Source organism: Salmo salar, chromosome 09 (assembly GCF_965601325.2).
Source record: "Salmo salar chromosome 09, fSalSal1, whole genome shotgun sequence".
Taxonomy (NCBI): domain Eukaryota; kingdom Metazoa; phylum Chordata; class Actinopteri; order Salmoniformes; family Salmonidae; genus Salmo; species Salmo salar.
The window spans coordinates 158,688,564-158,707,612 of NC_138299.1; the positions used below are offsets into that span (position 1 = coordinate 158,688,564).

The 19,049-nt window shown below is 45.5% G+C and overlaps 1 protein-coding gene across 1 annotated transcript in view; it reads right to left on the reverse strand.

The window, feature by feature from the left end:
• The window catches only part of LOC106613357 (small G protein signaling modulator 2), a 50,668-nt gene that overhangs the window by 23,672 nt on the left and 7,947 nt on the right, over positions 1-19,049 (reverse strand). Inside the window, exons 5-7 of the mRNA XM_082955555.1 lie at positions 17,644-17,711; positions 15,979-16,142; positions 11,585-11,711 (exon numbers count right to left, since the gene is read on the reverse strand). Of these exons, the coding sequence (XP_082811681.1) occupies positions 11,585-11,711; positions 15,979-16,142; positions 17,644-17,711 (359 nt within the window). The remainder of the gene's footprint in view (positions 1-11,584; positions 11,712-15,978; positions 16,143-17,643; positions 17,712-19,049) is intronic.

A 19,049-nucleotide genomic window follows, 5' to 3' on the forward strand; every position in this document is an offset into this window, starting at 1 on the left:
ATGGACAATGACCCCAAGCATACTTCCAAAGTTGTTGCAAAATGGCTTAAGGACAACAAAGTCAAGGTATTGGAGTGGCCATCACAAAGCCCTGACCTTAGTCCTATAGAACATTTGTGGGTAGAACTGAAAAAGCAAGGAGGCCTACAAACCTGACTCAGTTACACCAGCTCTGTCAGGAGGAATGGGACAAAATTCACCCAACTTATTGTGGGAAGCTTGTGGAAGGCTACCCAAAACGTTTGACCCAAGTTAAACAATTTAAAGGCAATGCTACCAAATACTAATTGAGTGTATGTAAACTTCTGACCCCCTGGGAATGTGATGAAAGAAATAAAAGCTGAAATAAATCATTCTCTCTACTACTATTCTGACATTTCAACATTCTTAAAATAATGTGGTGATCGTAACTGACCTAAGACAGGGAATTTTTACTAGGATTAAATGTCAGGAATTGTGAAAAACTGAGTTTAAATATATTTGGCTAAGGTGTATGTGAACTTCCGACTTCAACTGCAGATGAGGTATACATTTATGTATGTGATTGTCCGTGCGTGAGTCAGACAGGCATCATAAAACACATAACATTATATTGAGAATAAACAAAAACATGGAAATGAATATAGGAAGAAGTTATGGGAAGCGAGAGTTCTGGAAACAAACGGAAGGAAGTGAGCAGACAGAGCAGAGCATGCTGGGGCAGAGAGAAGACAACATGGAGAACTGACCGGCTCCACAAGCGGACCAAAAAAAAAACATTAGGAGGGGAGAGGGGGAAGGGGAGAAGGCCAGGAGGAGAGAGACAGGGCAGCGGGGTTCTCAGGCCATGCAGGAAGCATGAAGCCAGAACATAACAACAGAAAAGGAGCTAAAACTAGGAAACTAAAAGGATGACAATAAGGGTAAACCAAAAGTAGAAATAATCTGAAAAGTGTAAACATTAAGGAAATGCTCTTCACCTTAATTCTTCAGGATGGAGCTGATGACCTGTTATAAATATGAGTAGCTGCTCTTTGACTGTTCAGCAGAAAAACCATGAAATTAAAATGATAAAACATAACCAAACATAAAATGCTGCCTGGACAGGAGACCCCGCATTCACACTCCCTAGAAAGGGTATTTTTTTGGTCCAAATTGAATTCAAAGTTCACCAGGAAGTAATTTTAGGGTTTTTGGTAATGCACTCCCTTGACATAACGATACTGTGACAGGGTAGGATCCAAAGTGTGACAGGGTAGGAAACCAAAGTGTGACATGGTAGGAACCAAAGTGTGACAGGGTAGGCACCAAAGTGCAACAAGGTAGGTACTAACGTGCGACATGGTAGGAACCAAAATGTGACATGGTAGAAACCAAAGTGTGACAGGGTAGGAACCAAAGTGCGACAGGGTAGGAACCAAAGTGTGACAGGGTAGGAACCAAAGTGGGGCAGGGCTGAAACTAAAGTGTGACAGGGTAGGAACCAAAGTGTGACATGGTAGGAACCAAAGTGTGACAGGGTAGGAGCCAAAGTGTGACAGGGTAGGAACCAAAGTGTGACATGGTAGAAACCAAAGTGTGACAGGGTAGGAACCAAAGTGTGACAGGGTAGGAACCAAAGTGTGACAGGGTAGGAACCAAAGTGTGACAGGGTAGGAACCAAAGTGGGGCAGGGCTGAAACCAAAGTGTGACAGGGTAGGAACCAAAGTGTGACAGGGTAGGAACCAAAGAGTGACAGGGTAGGAACCAAAGTGTGACAGGGTAGAATCCAAAGTGTGACAGGGTAGGAACCAAAGTGTGACAGGGTAGGAACCAAAGTGTGACATGGTAGAAACCAAAGTGTGACAGGGTAGGAACCAAAGTGTGACAGGGTAGGAACCAAAGTGTGACAGGGTTGTAACCTAGGAACCAAAGTGTGACAGGGCAGGAACCCAAGTGTGACAGGGTAGGAACCAAAGTGTGACAGGGTAGGAACCAAAGTGTGACAGGGTAGGACCCAGGTGGACAGGGTATGAACCAAAGTGTGACAGGGTAGGAACCAAAGTGAGACAGGGTAGGAACCAAAGTGTGACAGGGTAGGAACCAAAGTGTGACAGGGTAGGAACAAAGTGCGACAGGGTAGGAACCAAAGTGTGACAGGGTAGGAGACAAAGTGTGACAGGGTAGAAACCAAAGGTTTGTCGATGTCTCTACTACTGCGGAACCCCACAGGACCTAGCCGTCACAATGGAAGGGACGAGGGCACGACCTGGGTTAGTGAAGAATTACAGTGAACAGCATTGCAGAAAAAACGACTGCACTAACAGAGGAAGAGGACACAACTAAATCAGAGCAAAGAAAGAAAGAAAGAAAGAAAGGAGAGATGATATATATAAATATATACATTTTTAACACATTCTATTGAAACAAAATTAAACTGGTTGCTGCATATCTCACATGCAAATTCGTCAGGCATGCTGCAGTGAACGTAAATGAAGACAACGGAGCCAAAACAAAAACTAAACAGTGAAGGGTTTAGTGAACCAAACCAAAAGTGCAAAAAGGAATAGCAACAGAGCAAATTATCAAAGCATTTATTTGTGTCCCAGAACCCAACAGTGCTGAGAGGAGAGGACCATAATACTGTTGCTAACATGGTACTGCTCCACTGAGAGGAGAGGACCATAATACTGTTGCTAACATGGTACTGCTCCACTGAGAGGAGAGGACCATAATACTGTTGCTAACATGGTACTGCTCCACTGAGAGGAGAGGAGAGGACCATAATACTGGGACTAACATGGTACTGCTCCACTGAGAGGAGAGGAGAGGACCATAATACTGTTGCTAACATGGTACTGCTCCACTGAGAGGAGAGGACCATAATACTGTTGCTAACATGGTACTGCTCCACTGAGAGGAGAGGAGAGGACCATAATACTGGGACAAACATGGTACTGCTCCACTGAGAGGAGAGGAGAGGACCATAATACTGGGACTAACATGATACTGCTCCACTGAGAGGAGAGGAGATGACCATAATACTGTTGCTAACATGGTACTGCTCCACTGAGAGGAGAGGACCATAATACTGTTGCTAACATGATACTGCTCCACTGAGAGGAGAGGACCATAATACTGTTGCTAACATGGTACTGCTCCACTGAGAGGAGAGGACCATCATAACTGGGACTAACATGGTACTGCTCCACTGAGAGGAGAGGACCATAATACTGGGACTAACATGGTACTGCTCCACTGAGAGGAGAGGACCATCATAACTGGGACTAACATGGTACTGCTCCACTGAGAGGAGATGACCATAATACTGTTGCTAACATGGTACTGCTCCACTGAGAGGAGAGGACCATCATAACTGGGACTAACATGGTACTGCTCCACTGAGAGGAGATGACCATAATACTGTTGCTAACATGGTACTGCTCCACTGAGAGGAGAGGACCATCATAACTGGGACTAACATGATACTGCTCCACTGAGAGGAGATGACCATAATACTGTTGCTAACATGGTACTGCTCCACTGAGAGGAGAGGACCATAATACTGTTGCTAACATGGTACTGCTCCACTGAGAGGAGAGGACCATCATAACTGGGACTAACATGGTACTGCTCCACTGAGAGGAGAGGACCATCATAACTGGGACTAACATGGTACTGCTCCACTGAGAGGAGAGGACCATCATAACTGGGACTAACATGGTACTGCTCCACTGAGAGGAGAGGACCATCATAACTGGGACTAACATGGTACTGCTCCACTGAGAGGAGAGGACCATAATACTGGGACTAACATGGTACTGCTCCACTGAGAGGAGAGGAGAGGACCATAATACTGGGACTAACATGGTACTGCTCCACTGAGAGGAGAGGACCATAATACTGGGACTAACATGGTACTGCTCCACTGAGAGGAGAGGAGAGGACCATAATACTGGGACTAACATGGTACTGCTCCACTGAGAGGAGAGGACCATAATACTGGGACTAACATGGTACTGCTCCACTGAGAGGAGAGGAGAGGACCATAATACTGGGACTAACATGGTACTGCTCCACTGAGAGGAGAGGACCATCATAACTGGGACTAACATGGTACTGCTCCACTGAGAGGAGAGGACCATAATACTGGGACTAACATGGTACTGCTCCACTGAGAGGAGAAGACCATCATAACTGGGACTAGAGTATAATTTTTTTTAGATTACTATCCCAACTACAACAACAAAATACTTAAATGCATAATTTTGTCCTTGAAACTTTACATTGAAATACTGTAGAATTCCATTCATTACCATGGAGGACTGTTCCTACGGGGGAGTACCAAAATGGCCGACCGGTGGCTTTAAAACCTCTCAATGGCCAATACACTGAAATAACAATCTAGGGTTTATATACAGGGCCTTCGGAAAGTCTTCAGATCCTTTGACTTTTTCCACATTTAATCACATAACAGCCTTATTCTAAAATGTATTAAACTGATGAGGGGGGAAAAAAACTATCTTCACACAAAACCCCATAATGACAAAGCAAAAACTGTTTTTTAGAAAATGTTGCTAATTTACTACAAATAAAAAACTGAAATATGACATTTACATAAGTATTCAGACCCTTTACTCAGTACTTTGTTGAAGCACCTTTGGCAGCGATTACAGCCTCAGGTCTTCTTGGGTATGACGCTACAAGCTTGGTACACCTGTATTTGGGGAGTTTCTCCCATTCTTCTCTGTAGATCATCTCAAGCTCTGTCAGGTTGGATGGGGAGCGTTGCTGCACAGCTATTTTCAGGTCTCTCCAGAGATGTTCAATCGGGTTCAAGTCTGGGCTCTGGCTGGGCCACTCAAGGACATTCAGAGACTTGTCCCGAAGCCACTCCTGCGTTGTCTTGGCTGTGTGCTTAGGGTTGTTGTCCTGTTGGAAGGTGAACCTTCACCCCAGTCAAGTCCTGAGCGGTCTGGAGCAGGTTTTCATCAATGATCTCTTTGTACTTTGCTCCGTTCATCTTTCCCTCGATCCTGACTAGTCTCCCAGTCCCTGCCACTGAAAAACATCCGCACAGCATGATGCTGCCACCACCATGCTTCACCGTAGGGACGGTGCCAGGTTTCCTCCAGATGTGACACTCGGCATTCAGGCCAAAGAGTTCAATCTTGGTTTCATCAGACCAGAGAATATTGTTTCTCATGGTCTGAGAGTCTTTAGCTGCCTTTTGGCAAACTCCAAGCGGGCTGTCATGTGCCTTTTACTGAGGAGTGGTTTCCGTCTGGCCACTCTACCATAAAGGCCTGATTGGTGGAATGCTGCAGAGATGGTTGTCCTTCTGGAAGGTTCTCCCATCTCCACAGAGGAACTCTAGAACTCTGTCAGAGTGACCATTGGGGTCTTGGTCACCTCCCTGACCAAGGCCCTTCTCCCCCGATTGCGCCGTTTGGCTGGGCAGCCAGCTCTAGGAAGAGTCTTGGTGGTTCTAAACTTCTTCCATTTAAGAATGATGGAGGCCACTGTGTTCTTGGGGACCTTCAATGCTGCAGAAATGTTTTGTTACCCTTCCGCAGATCTGTGCCTCAACACAATCCTGTCTTGGAGCTCTACGGACAATTCCTTTGACCTCATGGCTTGGTTTTTGCTCTGACATGCCCTGTCAACTGTGGGACCTTCTATAGACAGGTGTGTGCCTTTCCAAATCATGTCCAATCAATTGAATTTACCACAGGTGGACTCCAATCAAGTTGTAGAAACATCTTAAGGATGATCAATGGAAACAGGATGCACCTGAGCTCAATTTTGAGTCTCATAGCAAAGGGTCTGAATACTTATGTAATTAAGGTATTTCTGTTTAAAATGTTTAATACCTTTGCAAAAATGTCTAAAAACCTGTTTTTGCTTTGTCATTATGGGGTATTGTGTGTAGATTGCTGAGGAAAAAATATTTATTGAATCCATTTTAGAATAAGGCTGTAACGTAACAAAATGTGCAAAAAGTCAAGAGGTCTGAATACTTTCCAAAGGCACTGTACAGTACATCAATGCTTAGAGCCTTTTACCCTGGCAACTGAATGAATGATTCTCTCTCTATGCTATGATCTACAGAAGTACAAGCAGCCTGTTGATTCAAGGTTCCTACAGGGAAATATTGACGTAAATGCTGAATAAAGAGGCTTCGGGTAACTAGGCTACAGTATGAATCACTTACATTAGATTGGCTTTATGTTTGTCTCCCCACCTCCTCTTTCTGTCCTTCCTCCCCCCCTCTCTCCCTCTCCTTCTCTCTCTCCCCCTCTCCCCCCTCTCAACCCCCCCTCTCTCTCTCCCCCTCCTTCTCTCCCCTCGCACCCCCCCCCCCCCCTCTAGTTTTGTATTAAAGAGAGAGCGGAAACTCAACAGCCATCCACTCTCCTCTCTCCAACTCTCCCAAGCAACCAACCATACACTCCCTAACCCACCCTGCACTGTTGGATTAGGCCACAGGGACAAAGAGACACACAGAGGTTTAGATGGGGAGGGATGGACCAGGAGGTGAATTGTGGGTAGTGAAGTTTGTAAGGGGGTGGGGGTGGGGTCAGGTGATAGATAAAAACCTTTCATGACATTAGGATCTGTGAGGTTCCGCCAGCAGATCATTGAGATCATAGCCTGGAGTCTATCTTCCTCCTCTTCATCATCATCCAGCGATGGAGCACGGCTGCCCGTGGTGTGGTGGTAGTTTATAGTCACTGCTATATAACCAGGTAATAATACACACAGATAACACAGTTAAACATATAACACAGCGCCATCTATAGGCCTGGTGGTAGTTTATAGTCACTGCTATATAACCAGGTAATAATACACACAGATAACACAGTTAAACATATAACACAGCGCCATCTATAGGCCTGGTGGTAGTTTATAGTCACTGCTATATAACCAGGTAATAATACACACAGATAACACAGTTAAACATATAACACAGTGCCATCTATAGGCCTGGTGGTAGTTTATAGTCACTGCTATATAACCAGGTAATAATACACACAGATAACACAGTTAAACATATAACACAGCGCCATCTATAGGCCTGGTGGTAGTTTATAGTCACTGCTATATAACCAGGTAATAATACACACAGATAACACAGTTAAACATATAACACAGCGCCATCTATAGGCCTGGTGGTGTGGTGGTAGTTTATAGTCACTGCTATATAACCAGGTAATAATACACACAGATAACACAGTTAAAGATATAACACAGCGCCATCTATAGGCCTGGTGGTGTGGTGGTAGTTTATAGTCACTGCTATATAACCAGGTAATAATACACACAGATAACACAGTTAAACATATAACACAGTGCCATCTATAGGCCTGGTGGTAGTTTATAGTCACTGCTATATACCAGGTAATAATACACACAGATAACATAGTTAAACATATAACACAGCGCCATCTATAGGCCTGGTGGTAGTTTATAGTCACTGCTATATAACCAGGTAATAATACACACAGATAACACAGTTAAACATTTAACACAGCGCCATCTATAGGTCTGGTGGTAGTTTATAGTCACTGCTATATACCAGGTAATAATACACACAGATAACACAGTTAAACATATAACACAGCGCCATCTATAGGCCTGGTGGTAGTTTATAGTCACTGCTATATACCAGGTAATAATACCAGGCCCCCAGTGTCCAGTCTGGACAGTGAAGTTACAAGCTCTGCTGGTCGGCGTAGCAACCTAGCGGTGCCAAAAGCCGATAGTAGTTAGTAATAATATAACAGGGAATCGTAATAGCTAACTAAGTTAATAATGTTACATGTATGTGTTTGTTAATATTTATACAGTCATTTGTTCTATTCCTCATTCTCTCTCTAGCTATTGTTGTCACTACCCCATTACACTAATTTATAATCCCATGGTATACGGTCTGATATACCATGGCTGTCAGCCAATCAGCATTCAGGGCTCCAACCACCCAGTTTATATTCCTCTATATCCCATGGTGAATTATTTTAAAGTCTGCTACAAATCGAGGTTATTTAATGAAATACTGATCCATTCTGTCTACTAGATATTTAATTAAACACTGATCCATTCTGTCTACTAGATATTTAATTAAATACTGATCCATTCTGTCTACTAGATATTTAATGAAATACTGATCCATTCTGACTACTAGATATTTAATTAAATACTGATCCATTCTGTCTACTAGATATTTAATGAAATACTGATCCATTCTGACTACTAGATATTTAATTAAATACTGATTCATTCTGACTACTAGATATTTAATTAAATATTGATCCATTCTGACTACTAGATATTTAATTAAATACTGATTCATTCTGACTACTAGATATTTCATTAAATATTGATCCATTCTGACTAATAGATATTTAATGAAATACTGATCCATTCTGACTAATAGATATTTAATTAAATACTGATTCATTCTGACTACTAGATATTTAATTAAATATTGATCCATTCTGACTACTAGATATTTAATGAAATACTGATCCATTCTGACTAATAGATATTTAATGAAATACTGATCCATTCTGTCTACTAGATATTTAATTAAATACTGATTCATTCTGACTACTAGATATTTAATTAAATATTGATCCATTCTGACTACTAGATATTTAATTAAATACTGATCCATTCTGACTACTAGATAATTAATTAAATATTGATTCATTCTGTCTACTAGATATTGAATTAAATATTGATTCATTCTGACTACTAGATATTTAATAAAATATTGATTCATTCTGACTACTAGATATTTAATTAAATACTGATTCATTCTGTCTACTAGATATTTAATTAAATACTGATTCATTCTGACTACTAGATATTTAATGAAATAGTGATCCATTCTGACTAATAGATATTTAATTAAATACTGATTCATACTGACTACTAGATATTTAATTAAATAGTGATCCATTCTGACTAATAGATATTTAATTAAATACTGATTCATACTGACTACTAGATATTTAATTAAATATTGATTCATTCTGACTACTAGATATTTAATTAAATATTGATTCATTCTGACTACTAGATATTTAATTAAATATTGATCCATTCTGTCTACTAGATATTTAATGAAATAGTGATTCATTCTGACTACTAGATATTTAATGAAATACTGATTCATTCTGTCTACATTTGTCGTCACACAGGACCGTGTGCTGACACAGACCAATCACGGGCCGGCAGGCTACGAGGAGGCTCTCTTAGGCAGGATGAAAATGACTACATCAACCATGATCCTTTGGTAGTTATGGCCACTTTCACCATGATGCTTAGCATTTTTTTGGTGCCATTCAGCCCCATTCAGCAATATGGCGCGCTTCAAATTGAAATAGTTTGGGCTTCATGCACCATCAGGAGTTTGCCATAGGAAAACATGGATGACATCAGCGCTATCTACTGGTTTTAATGTCCATGGATAAAACACACAGAGAAAACAGATATACATAGAGTACTGCGCCATCTATAGGCCTGGAGGGATCCTTACAGCCGACTACAGCGTACAGCCTCTACAGCGTACAGCCCCTACAGCCCCTACAGCCCCTACAGCCTCTACAGCCCCTACAGCCCCTACAGCCCCTACAGCGTACAGCCCCTACAGCCCCTACAGCCTCTACAGCCTACAGCCCCTACAGCGTACAGCCCCTACAGCCCCTACAGCCTACAGCCCCTACAGCGTACAGCCCCTACAGCCCCTACAGCCTACAGCCCCTACAGCCACTACAGCCTACAGCCCCTACAGCCTCTACAGCCTTCAGCCTACAGCCCCTACTGCCCCTACAGCCTCTACAGCCTACAGCCCCTACAGCGTACAGCCCCTACGGCGTACAGCCCCTACAGCGTACAGCCCCTACAGCCTCTACAGCCTACAGCCCCTACAGCCTCTACAGCCTACAGCCCCTACAGCCTACAGCCCCTACAGCCTCTACAGCCTACAGCCCCTACAGCCTACAGCCTCTACAGCCCCTACAGCCTCTACAGCGTACAGCCCCTACAGCCTACAGCCCCTACAGCCTACAGCCCCCTACAGCCTACAGCGTACAGCCCCTACAGCGTACAGCGTACAGCCTCTACAGCGTACAGCCCCTACAGCCTACAGCCCCTACAGCCTCTACAGCCTACAGCCCCTACAGCCTACAGTCTCTACAGCCCCTACAGCCCCTACAGCCCTACAGCCTACAGCCCCTACAGCGTACAGCCCCTACAGCGTACAGGCTCTACAGCCTACAGCCCCTACAGCCTACAGCCCCTACAGCCTCTACAGCGTACAGCCCCTACAGCGTACAGCCCCTACAGCCTACAGCCCCTACAGCCTACAGCCCCTACAGCCTACAGCCCCTACAGCCTACAGCCTCTACAGCCCCTACAGCGTACAGCCCCTACAGCGTACAGCCCCTACAGCGTACAGCCCCTACAGCCTCTACAGCCTACAGCCCCTACAGCCTACAGCCCCTACAGCCTACGGCCTCTACAGCGTACAGGGTACAGCCTCTACAGGGTACAGCCTCTTCAGGGTACAGCCTCTTCAGGGTACAGCCTCTTCAGGGTACAGCCTCTACAGCGGACAGCCTCTACAGCGGACAGTCTCTACAGCGGACAGCCTCTACAGCGTACAGCCTCTACAGCGTACAGCCTCTACACCCTCTACAGCGGACAGCCTCTACAGCGGACAGCCTCTACAGCGGACAACCTCTACAGCGGACAGCCTCTACAGCAGACAAGCTCTACAGCGGACAACCTCTACAGCGGACAACCTCTACAGCGGACAACCTCTACAGCGGACAGCCTCTACAGCGGACAGCCTCTACAGCGTACAGCCTCTACAGCGTACAGCCCCTACAGCCTACAGCCCCTACAGCGTATAGCCTCTACAGCGGACAGCCTCTACAGCGGACAGCCTCTACAGCGGACAGCCTCTACAGCGGACAGCCTCTACAGCGTACAGCCTCTACAGCGTACAGCCTCTACACCCTCTACAGCGGACACCCTCTACAGCGGACAGCCTCTACAGCGGACAGCCTCTACAGCGGCCCCACAGCGTCGCCTCTACAGCGTACAGCCTCTACAGCGTACAGCCCCTACAGCGTACAGCCCCTACAGCCTCTACAGCGGACAGCCTCTACAGCGGACAGCCTCTAGAGCGGACAGCCTCTACAGCGTACAGCCTCTACAGCGTACAGTCTCTACAGCGTACAGCCCCTACAGCCTACAGCCTCTTCAGTTTACAACAGACAGACATACATACCAAAGGAGATAGTAAATTCAAACCTACAGAATGCTCAAGATACTTCCTGTAACTCTCTGTCCATTCTCTTACGGCATAACAATACCTACAGCAACATTACAGTTGGGAAAAGCTGCAGAAAGCCACTCAACAGCAGACAAAGTGAACAAGAAGTACTTTACAGTGAAGTCTATCATGTGTCCAATGATGGTGTGGGTGCCATTTTGAGAGAGAGAGAGAGAGAGGTGTGTGTGTGTGTGTGTGTGTGTGTGTGTGTGTGTGTGTGAGTGTCTGTGTGTTTGTGTGTGTGTGTGTGTGTTTGTTGGAAGGATGGGGTAACTCACTGGAGTCGTGGTGGTGTCCAGGATAGACGATACGGAATACGTAGTCAGCTGCTGTCTGCTCCTCTCCCTCCTGATCTAACAGTCTGACTGTGCTGGTCCTCATCCTTAGCTTAGGAAACACCTTACCCTGGAATACACACACACACACACACACACACACACACACACACACACACACACACACACACACACACACACACACACACACACACACACACACACACACACACACACACACACACACACACACACACACACACACACACACACACACACACACACACACACACACACACACACACACACACACACACACACACACACACACACACACACACACACACACACACACACACACACAGACACACACACACACACACACAGACAGACACACACACACACACACAGACACAGACACACACAGACACACACAGACACAGACACACACACACACACAAACAAACACACACATGCATGCATGCACACACAAACACACACACACACAGACACACACACAGACACACACACACAAACACACACACAAACACACACACACATGCATGCACACACATTTTACACTGTCGCAGGATTCGGCAACGATTTATAGTTTATGTGTACTTGATCACTGTATTTATGGTTGTGCTGTCGTGTGTGGCTGAGCTGGTAGAGCATGGTGCTTGTAATGCCAGGGTAGTGGATTCCATTCCCAGGATCACCCGTAAAACATATGCTGCATGACTGTAAGTCGCTTTGGATAAAAGTGTCTGCGAAACGGAACATATTATATATATATATTATAATTATTATATTACATATTATATATATTATATATATATATATTTTATAATTATTATATTATATATATTATAATTATTATAGTCGTAGGTGTAGTCTGTCATACTATCCAGGTCTGTGCCCAAACAATTTGAGCTTCTACTTTTAAAAATCCACCTTTCCAGAAACAAGTCTCTCACCGTTGCCGCTTGCTATAGACCACCTTCTGCCCCCAGCTATGCCCTGGAAACCATATGTGAATTGATTGCCCCTCATCTATCTTCAGAGTTCGAACTGTTAGGCGACCTAAACTGGGACATGCTTAACACCCCGGCCATCCTACGATCTAAGCTAGATGCCCTCAATCTCATACAAATCTTCAAGGAACCTACCAGGTACAACCCTAAATCCATAACCATGGGCACCCTCTTAGATATTCATCCTGACCAACCTGCCCTCTAAATACACCTCTGCTGTCTTCAACCAGGATCTCAGCGATCACTGCCTCATTGCCTGCGTGCGTACTTGGTCCGCGGTCAAACGACCACCCCTCATCACTGTCAAACGTTCCCTAAAACACTTCAGCGAGCAGGCCTTTCTAATCGACCTGGCCCAGGTGTCCTGGAAGGATATTGGCCTCATTCCGTCAGTAGAGGATGCCTGGTTGCTCTTCAAAAGTGCCTTCCTCTCCATCTTAAATAAGCATGCCCCATTAAAAAAATGTAGAACTAAGAACAGATATACCCCTTGGTTCACTCCAGACTTGACTGCCCTTGAACAGCACAAAAACATCCTGTGGCGTTGTGCATTAGCATCGAACAGCCCCCGCGATATGCAACTTTTCAGGGAAGTCAGGAACCAATATACTCTGTCAGTTAGGAAAGCTAAGGCTATCTTTTTCAAACAGAAATTTGCTTCCTGTAGCACTGATTCCAAAAAGTTCTGGGACACTGTAAAGTCCATGGAGAATTAGAGCACCTCCTCCCAGCTGCCCACTGCACTGAGGCTAGGAAACACTGTCACTACCAATATATCTACGATAATTGATCATTTCAATAAGCATTTTTACACGGCTGGCCATGCTTTCCACCTGGCTACCCGTACCCCGGTCAACATCTCAACATCCCCTGCAGCAACTTGCCCAACCCTCACCCCCACCCCCACTTCTCCTTCACCCAAATCCAGACAGCTGATGTTCTGAAAGAACTGCAAAATCTGGATCCCTACAAATCAGCTGGGGTAAACAATTTGGACTGTCTCTTTTTATCCGCCGAAATTGTTGCAACCCCTATTATAAGCCTATTGAACCTCTCTTTCGTATCGTCTGAGATCCCCAAAGATTGGAAAGCTGCCACGGTCATCCCCCTCTTCAAAAGGGGGAGACACTCTAGACCCAAACTGTTATAGACCTATATCCATCCTGCCCTGCCTTCCTAAAATCTTCGAAAGCCAAGTTAACAAACAGATCACCGACCATTTCGAATCCCACCGTCCCTTCTCCACTATGCAATCTAGTTTACGAGCTGGTCACAGGTGCACCTCAGCAACGCTTAAGGTCCTAAACGATATCATAACCGCCATCAATAAAAGACTACCGTGCAGCCATCTTCATCGACCTGGCCAAGGCTTTCGACTCTGTCAATCACCGCATTCTTATCGGCAGACTCAATAGCCTTGGCTTCTCAAATGATTGCCTCGCCTGGTTCACCAACTACTTCTCAGATAGAGTTCAGTGTGTCAAATTGGAGGGCCTGTTGTCCGGTCTGGCAGTCTCTATCGGGGTGCCACAGGGTTCAATTCTCGGGCCGACACTTTTCTCTGAATATATCAATGATGTCGCTCTTACTGCTGGTGATTCTCTGATCCACCTCTTCACAGACAACACCATTCTGTATACATCTGGCCCTTCTTTGGACACTGTGGTAACAAACCTCCAAACGAGCTTCAATGCCATACAACTCTCCTTCCGTGGCCTCCAACTGCTTTTAAATGCTAGTAAAACTAAATGCATGCTCTTCAACCGATCGCTGCCCGCACCCTCCCGCCCGTCCAGCATCACTACTCTGGACGGTTCTGATTTAGAACATGTGGACAACTACAAATACTTAGGTGTCTGGTTAGACTGTAAACTCTCCTTCCAGACTCACATTAAACATCTCCAATCCAAAATTAAATCTAGAATCGGCTTCCTATTTCGCAACAAAGCATCCTTCACTCATGCCGCCAAGCATACCCTCATAAAACTGACCATCCTACCGATCCTTGACTTCGGCGATGTCATTTACAAAATAGCCCCCAACAGTCTACTCAGCAAACTGGATGCAGTCTATCCCAGTGCCATCCGTTTTATCACCAAAGCCCCCATATACTACCCACCACTGCAACCTGTATGCTGTCGTTGGCTGGCCCTCACTACATATCCATCGCCAAACCCACTGGCTCCAGGTCATCTATAAGTCTTTGCTAGGTAAAGCCCCGCCTTATCTCAGCTCACTGGTCACCATCGCAACACCCACCCGTAGCATGCGCTCCAGCAGGTATATTGCATTGGTCATCCCCAAAGCCAACACTTCCTTTGGCCGCCTTTCCTTCCAGTTCTCTGCTACCAATGACTGGAACGAATTGCAAAAATCACTGAAGCTGGAGTCTTATATCTCCCTCTCTAAATTTAAGCATCAGCTGTCAGAGCAGCTTACCGATCGCTGCAGCTGTACACAGCCAATCTGTAAATAGCCCATCCCCAACTACCTCATCCCCATTTTGTTATTTATCTTCTTGCTCTTTTGCACCCCAGTATCTCTACTTGCACATCATCATCTGCACATCTATCGCTCCAGTATTAATGCTAAATTGTAATTATTTTGCCTCTAGGGCCTATTTATTGCCTTACCTCCCTACTCTTCTACATTTGCACACACTGTACATAGATCTTTCTATTTTTCTTTTATTTTGTGTTATTGACTGTACGTTTGTTTATGTGTAACTAACTCTGTGTTGTTGTTTTTGTCGCACTGCTTTGCTTTATCTTGGCCAGGTCACAGTTGTAAATGACAACTTGTTCTTAACTGGCCAACCTGGTTAAATAAAGGTGAAATAAAAATAAATAAAAGTCGTCCCTTTACCTTTCTGTGACCAGAGTGGTGTTAAATCTGTTCTTGGGTCAGGTCTTAGTAACACACACTTACTACTTAACTTACGTCTCTCTTTATATAGTATTGTACTAGATCTGTCTGAGGCCAGTTTTTAATAACAATCACCTATATAGTATTAGATCTGTTCTGAGACCAGGTCTTACCTTGTCTCTCTGACTCCAGAGTGGCGGCTCTATAGTATTAGATCTGTTCTGAGACCAGGTCTTACCTTGCCTCTCTGACTCCAGAGTGGCGGCTCTATAGTATTAGATCTGTTCTGAGACCAGGTCTTACCTTGCCTCTCTGACTCCAGAGTGGTGGCTCTATAGTATTAGATCTGTTCTGAGACCAGGTCTTACCTTGCATCTCTGGCTCCAGAGTGGTGGCTCTATAGTATTAGATCTGTTCTGAGACCAGGTCTTACCTTGCCTCTCTGACTCCAGAGTGGTGGCTCTATAGTATTAGATCTGTTCTGAGACCAGGTCTTACCTTGCCTCTCTGGCTCCAGAGTGGGGGCTCCAGCTGACCGCGGGGCAGCAGGCCCGTCTCCAGGCAGGACAGGAAGGCCAGGAGGTGGCCGCCGGGGGGGAAGTGGAGAGGGGGGTGCTGGATGCCATCCTGACTAACCAGAACCAAAGTCCCACCATAGTCCGCTGGGGGGGGGGAGAAAGAGAGGTAGATATGAAAAAGAGAGAAAGAAATTGAGAGGAGCCGTATAAAGGAGTCACTAAGATAAATGAGGACACTTGAGCAGCTATATCCTCCGCCCTTCTGCCCTTCTGCCCTTCTGCCCTCCTGCCCTCCATCCTTCTGCCCTTCTGCCCTCCTGCCCTCCATCCTTCTGCCCTCCATCCTTCTGCCCTCCGCCCTTCTGCCCTCCATCCTTCTGCCCTCCGCCCTTCTGCCCTCCGCCCTTCTGCCCTTCTGCCCTTCTGCCCTTCTGCCCTCCGCCCTTCTGCCCTCCGCCCTTCTGCCCTCCTGCCCTCCGCCCTTCTGCCCTTCTGCCCTCCGCCCTTCTGCCTTCCTGCCCTCCTGCCCTCCTCCGCCCCTCTGCCCGCCAACCACACCTGTTAAACCCTCCTTGATTTTATACCCACAAACAAGAAATGAATACTTAATCAAAACCACTGCATACCATATAGCAGCCTATTCTCTATGGGCCCTGGTCAAATAGCACCCTATTCTCTATGGGCCCTGGTCAAATAGCACCCTATTCTCTATGGGCCCTGGTCAAATAGCAGGCTATTCTCTATGGGCCCTGGTCAAATAGCACCCTATTCTCTATGGGCCCTGGTCAAATAGCACCCTATTCTCTATGGGCCCTGGTCAAATAGCAGCCTATTCTCTATGGGCCCTGGTCAAATAGCACCTTATTCCCTATGGGCCCATGTCAAATAGCACCCTAATCCCTATGGGCCCTGGTCAAATAGCATCCTATTCCCTATGGGCCCTGGTCAAATAGCACCCTATTCTCTATGGGCCCTGGTCAAATAGTTGCCTATTCTCTATGGGCCCTGGTCAAATAGCAGGCTATTCTCTATGGGCCCTGGTCAAATAGCACCCTATTCCCTATGGGCCCTGGTCAAATAGCAGGCTATTCTCTATGGGCCCTGGTCAAATAGCACCCTATTCTCTATGGGCCCTGGTCAAATAGCACCCTATTCTCTATGGGCCCTGGTCAAATAGCACCCTATTCTCTATGGGCCCTGGTCAAATAGCACCCTATTCTCTATGGGCCCTGGTCAAATAGCACGCTATTCCCTATGGGCCCTGGTCAAATAGCACCCTATTCCCTATGGGCCCTGGTCCAAAGTAGTGCACTAATCCTATAGACTCTGGTCCAAAGTAGTGCACTAACCCTATAGACCCTGGTCCAAAGTAGTGCAGTAACCCTATAGACCCTGGTCCAAAGTAGTGCACTAACCCTATAGACCCTGGTCCAAAGTAGTCCACTATAAAGGGGGTAGGGTGCCATAGGGGACACCTCCCAGGTGTCATGGTGGAATGGGTTCCCTGGTATTACTTTCTCCGTAACACCGGGGTTGATGGGAAATAATGAGGTAGACTGTAATAGTGTGTTAGGAGTGTGTGTGTGTGTGTGTGTGTGTGTGTGTGTGTGTGTGTGTGTGTGTGTGTGTGTGTGTGTAGACTCACGTCGTTGGTGACAGTGAATGCACACGATCTGTCGTAAAGGCACGGTCAATGCATAGTCCCAATAGATACTGAGAGAGAGAGACAGAGAGAGACAGAGAGAGAGAGAGACAGAGAGAGAGACAGATAGAGAGCGAGACAGAGAGAGAGACAGAGAGAGAGACAGAGAGAGAGACAGAGAGAGCGAGACAGAGAGAGAGACAGAGAGAGAGAGACAGATAGAGAGACAGATAGAGAGACAGAGAGAGAGAGACAGAGAGAGAAAACAGAGAGAGAGAGACAGATACAGAGACAGAGAGAGAGAGAGAAAACAGAGAGAGAGAGAGAGAGACAGATAGAGAGAGAGAGAAAGAGACAGAGAGAGAGACAGAGAGAGAGAGAGAAAACAGAGAGAGAGACAGATAGAGAGACAGAGAGAGAGACAGAGAGACAGAGAGAGAGAGAGAGAGAGAGAGAAAACAAAGAGAGAGAGAGAGAGAGAGAGAGAGAGAGTGAGAAGTGAGTGAATTAAATGATTGTGCCATTTTATGAAAAGGCCAACTAATCAACCAATACATTTAGACATGGGTTAGATCTTCTTCCAGGGTGTATTGGTGGGGCGTTGGGGCGATTAGGGGGTTGAGGGGGTTACAGGTTATACACAATGATGTATAAACAGCAAGCATATGAATATGGATTGTGTTCCAAATGGTACCCTGTGTACCCTTTATAGTGCACTACTTTGGAGGGCTCTGGTCAAAAGTAGTGCACTACATAGGGAATAGAGTGCGATTTGGGACTGGATCACAGTCCCCCAGGGTTAGTATATAGTAGAATGAGAATTCCCCTGCTGAGCTTGCTGCAGGACATTTATTCACATTTGTACTTGTTTGTGTGTACATTTGTTTATGTCCGGCTGGCGCCACTTAGTCTAGCTCTCCTCACCTGAGGGGATATCGATCTTGATCAGCCAATCAGCTGGTGACCTCTCGGCACCCACACTCTGAACATGAGCTGATCATGCACTCTCTGATTGGCTAAAGAACCTCTAGCTGGTTCTGCACTGGCTGGCCAGGCCCGATGCATGCTTCTTGCATCCCTAAAAATAGGACTCAGTCGTGACTGCTGTTGCCTTCCAGTGCAGATCAGAGGTGGGTTTACGTCGGTCAAAGTGTGTCGTGGTAATTGTTGTTATGGCTGAGATATGAGTGTTTACTGCTACTATTAGTAGTAGTTTATATTACTATTCCCTGTAATAGTATTACTGAGTTTATTACGTTACATGTACACTACCATTGAAAAGTTTGGGGTCACTTAGAAATGTCCTGGTTTTTGAAAGAAAAGCACTTTTTTTTTGTCCATTAAAATAACATCAAATTGATCAGAAATACAGTGTAGACATTGTTAATGTTGTAAATGACTATTGTAGC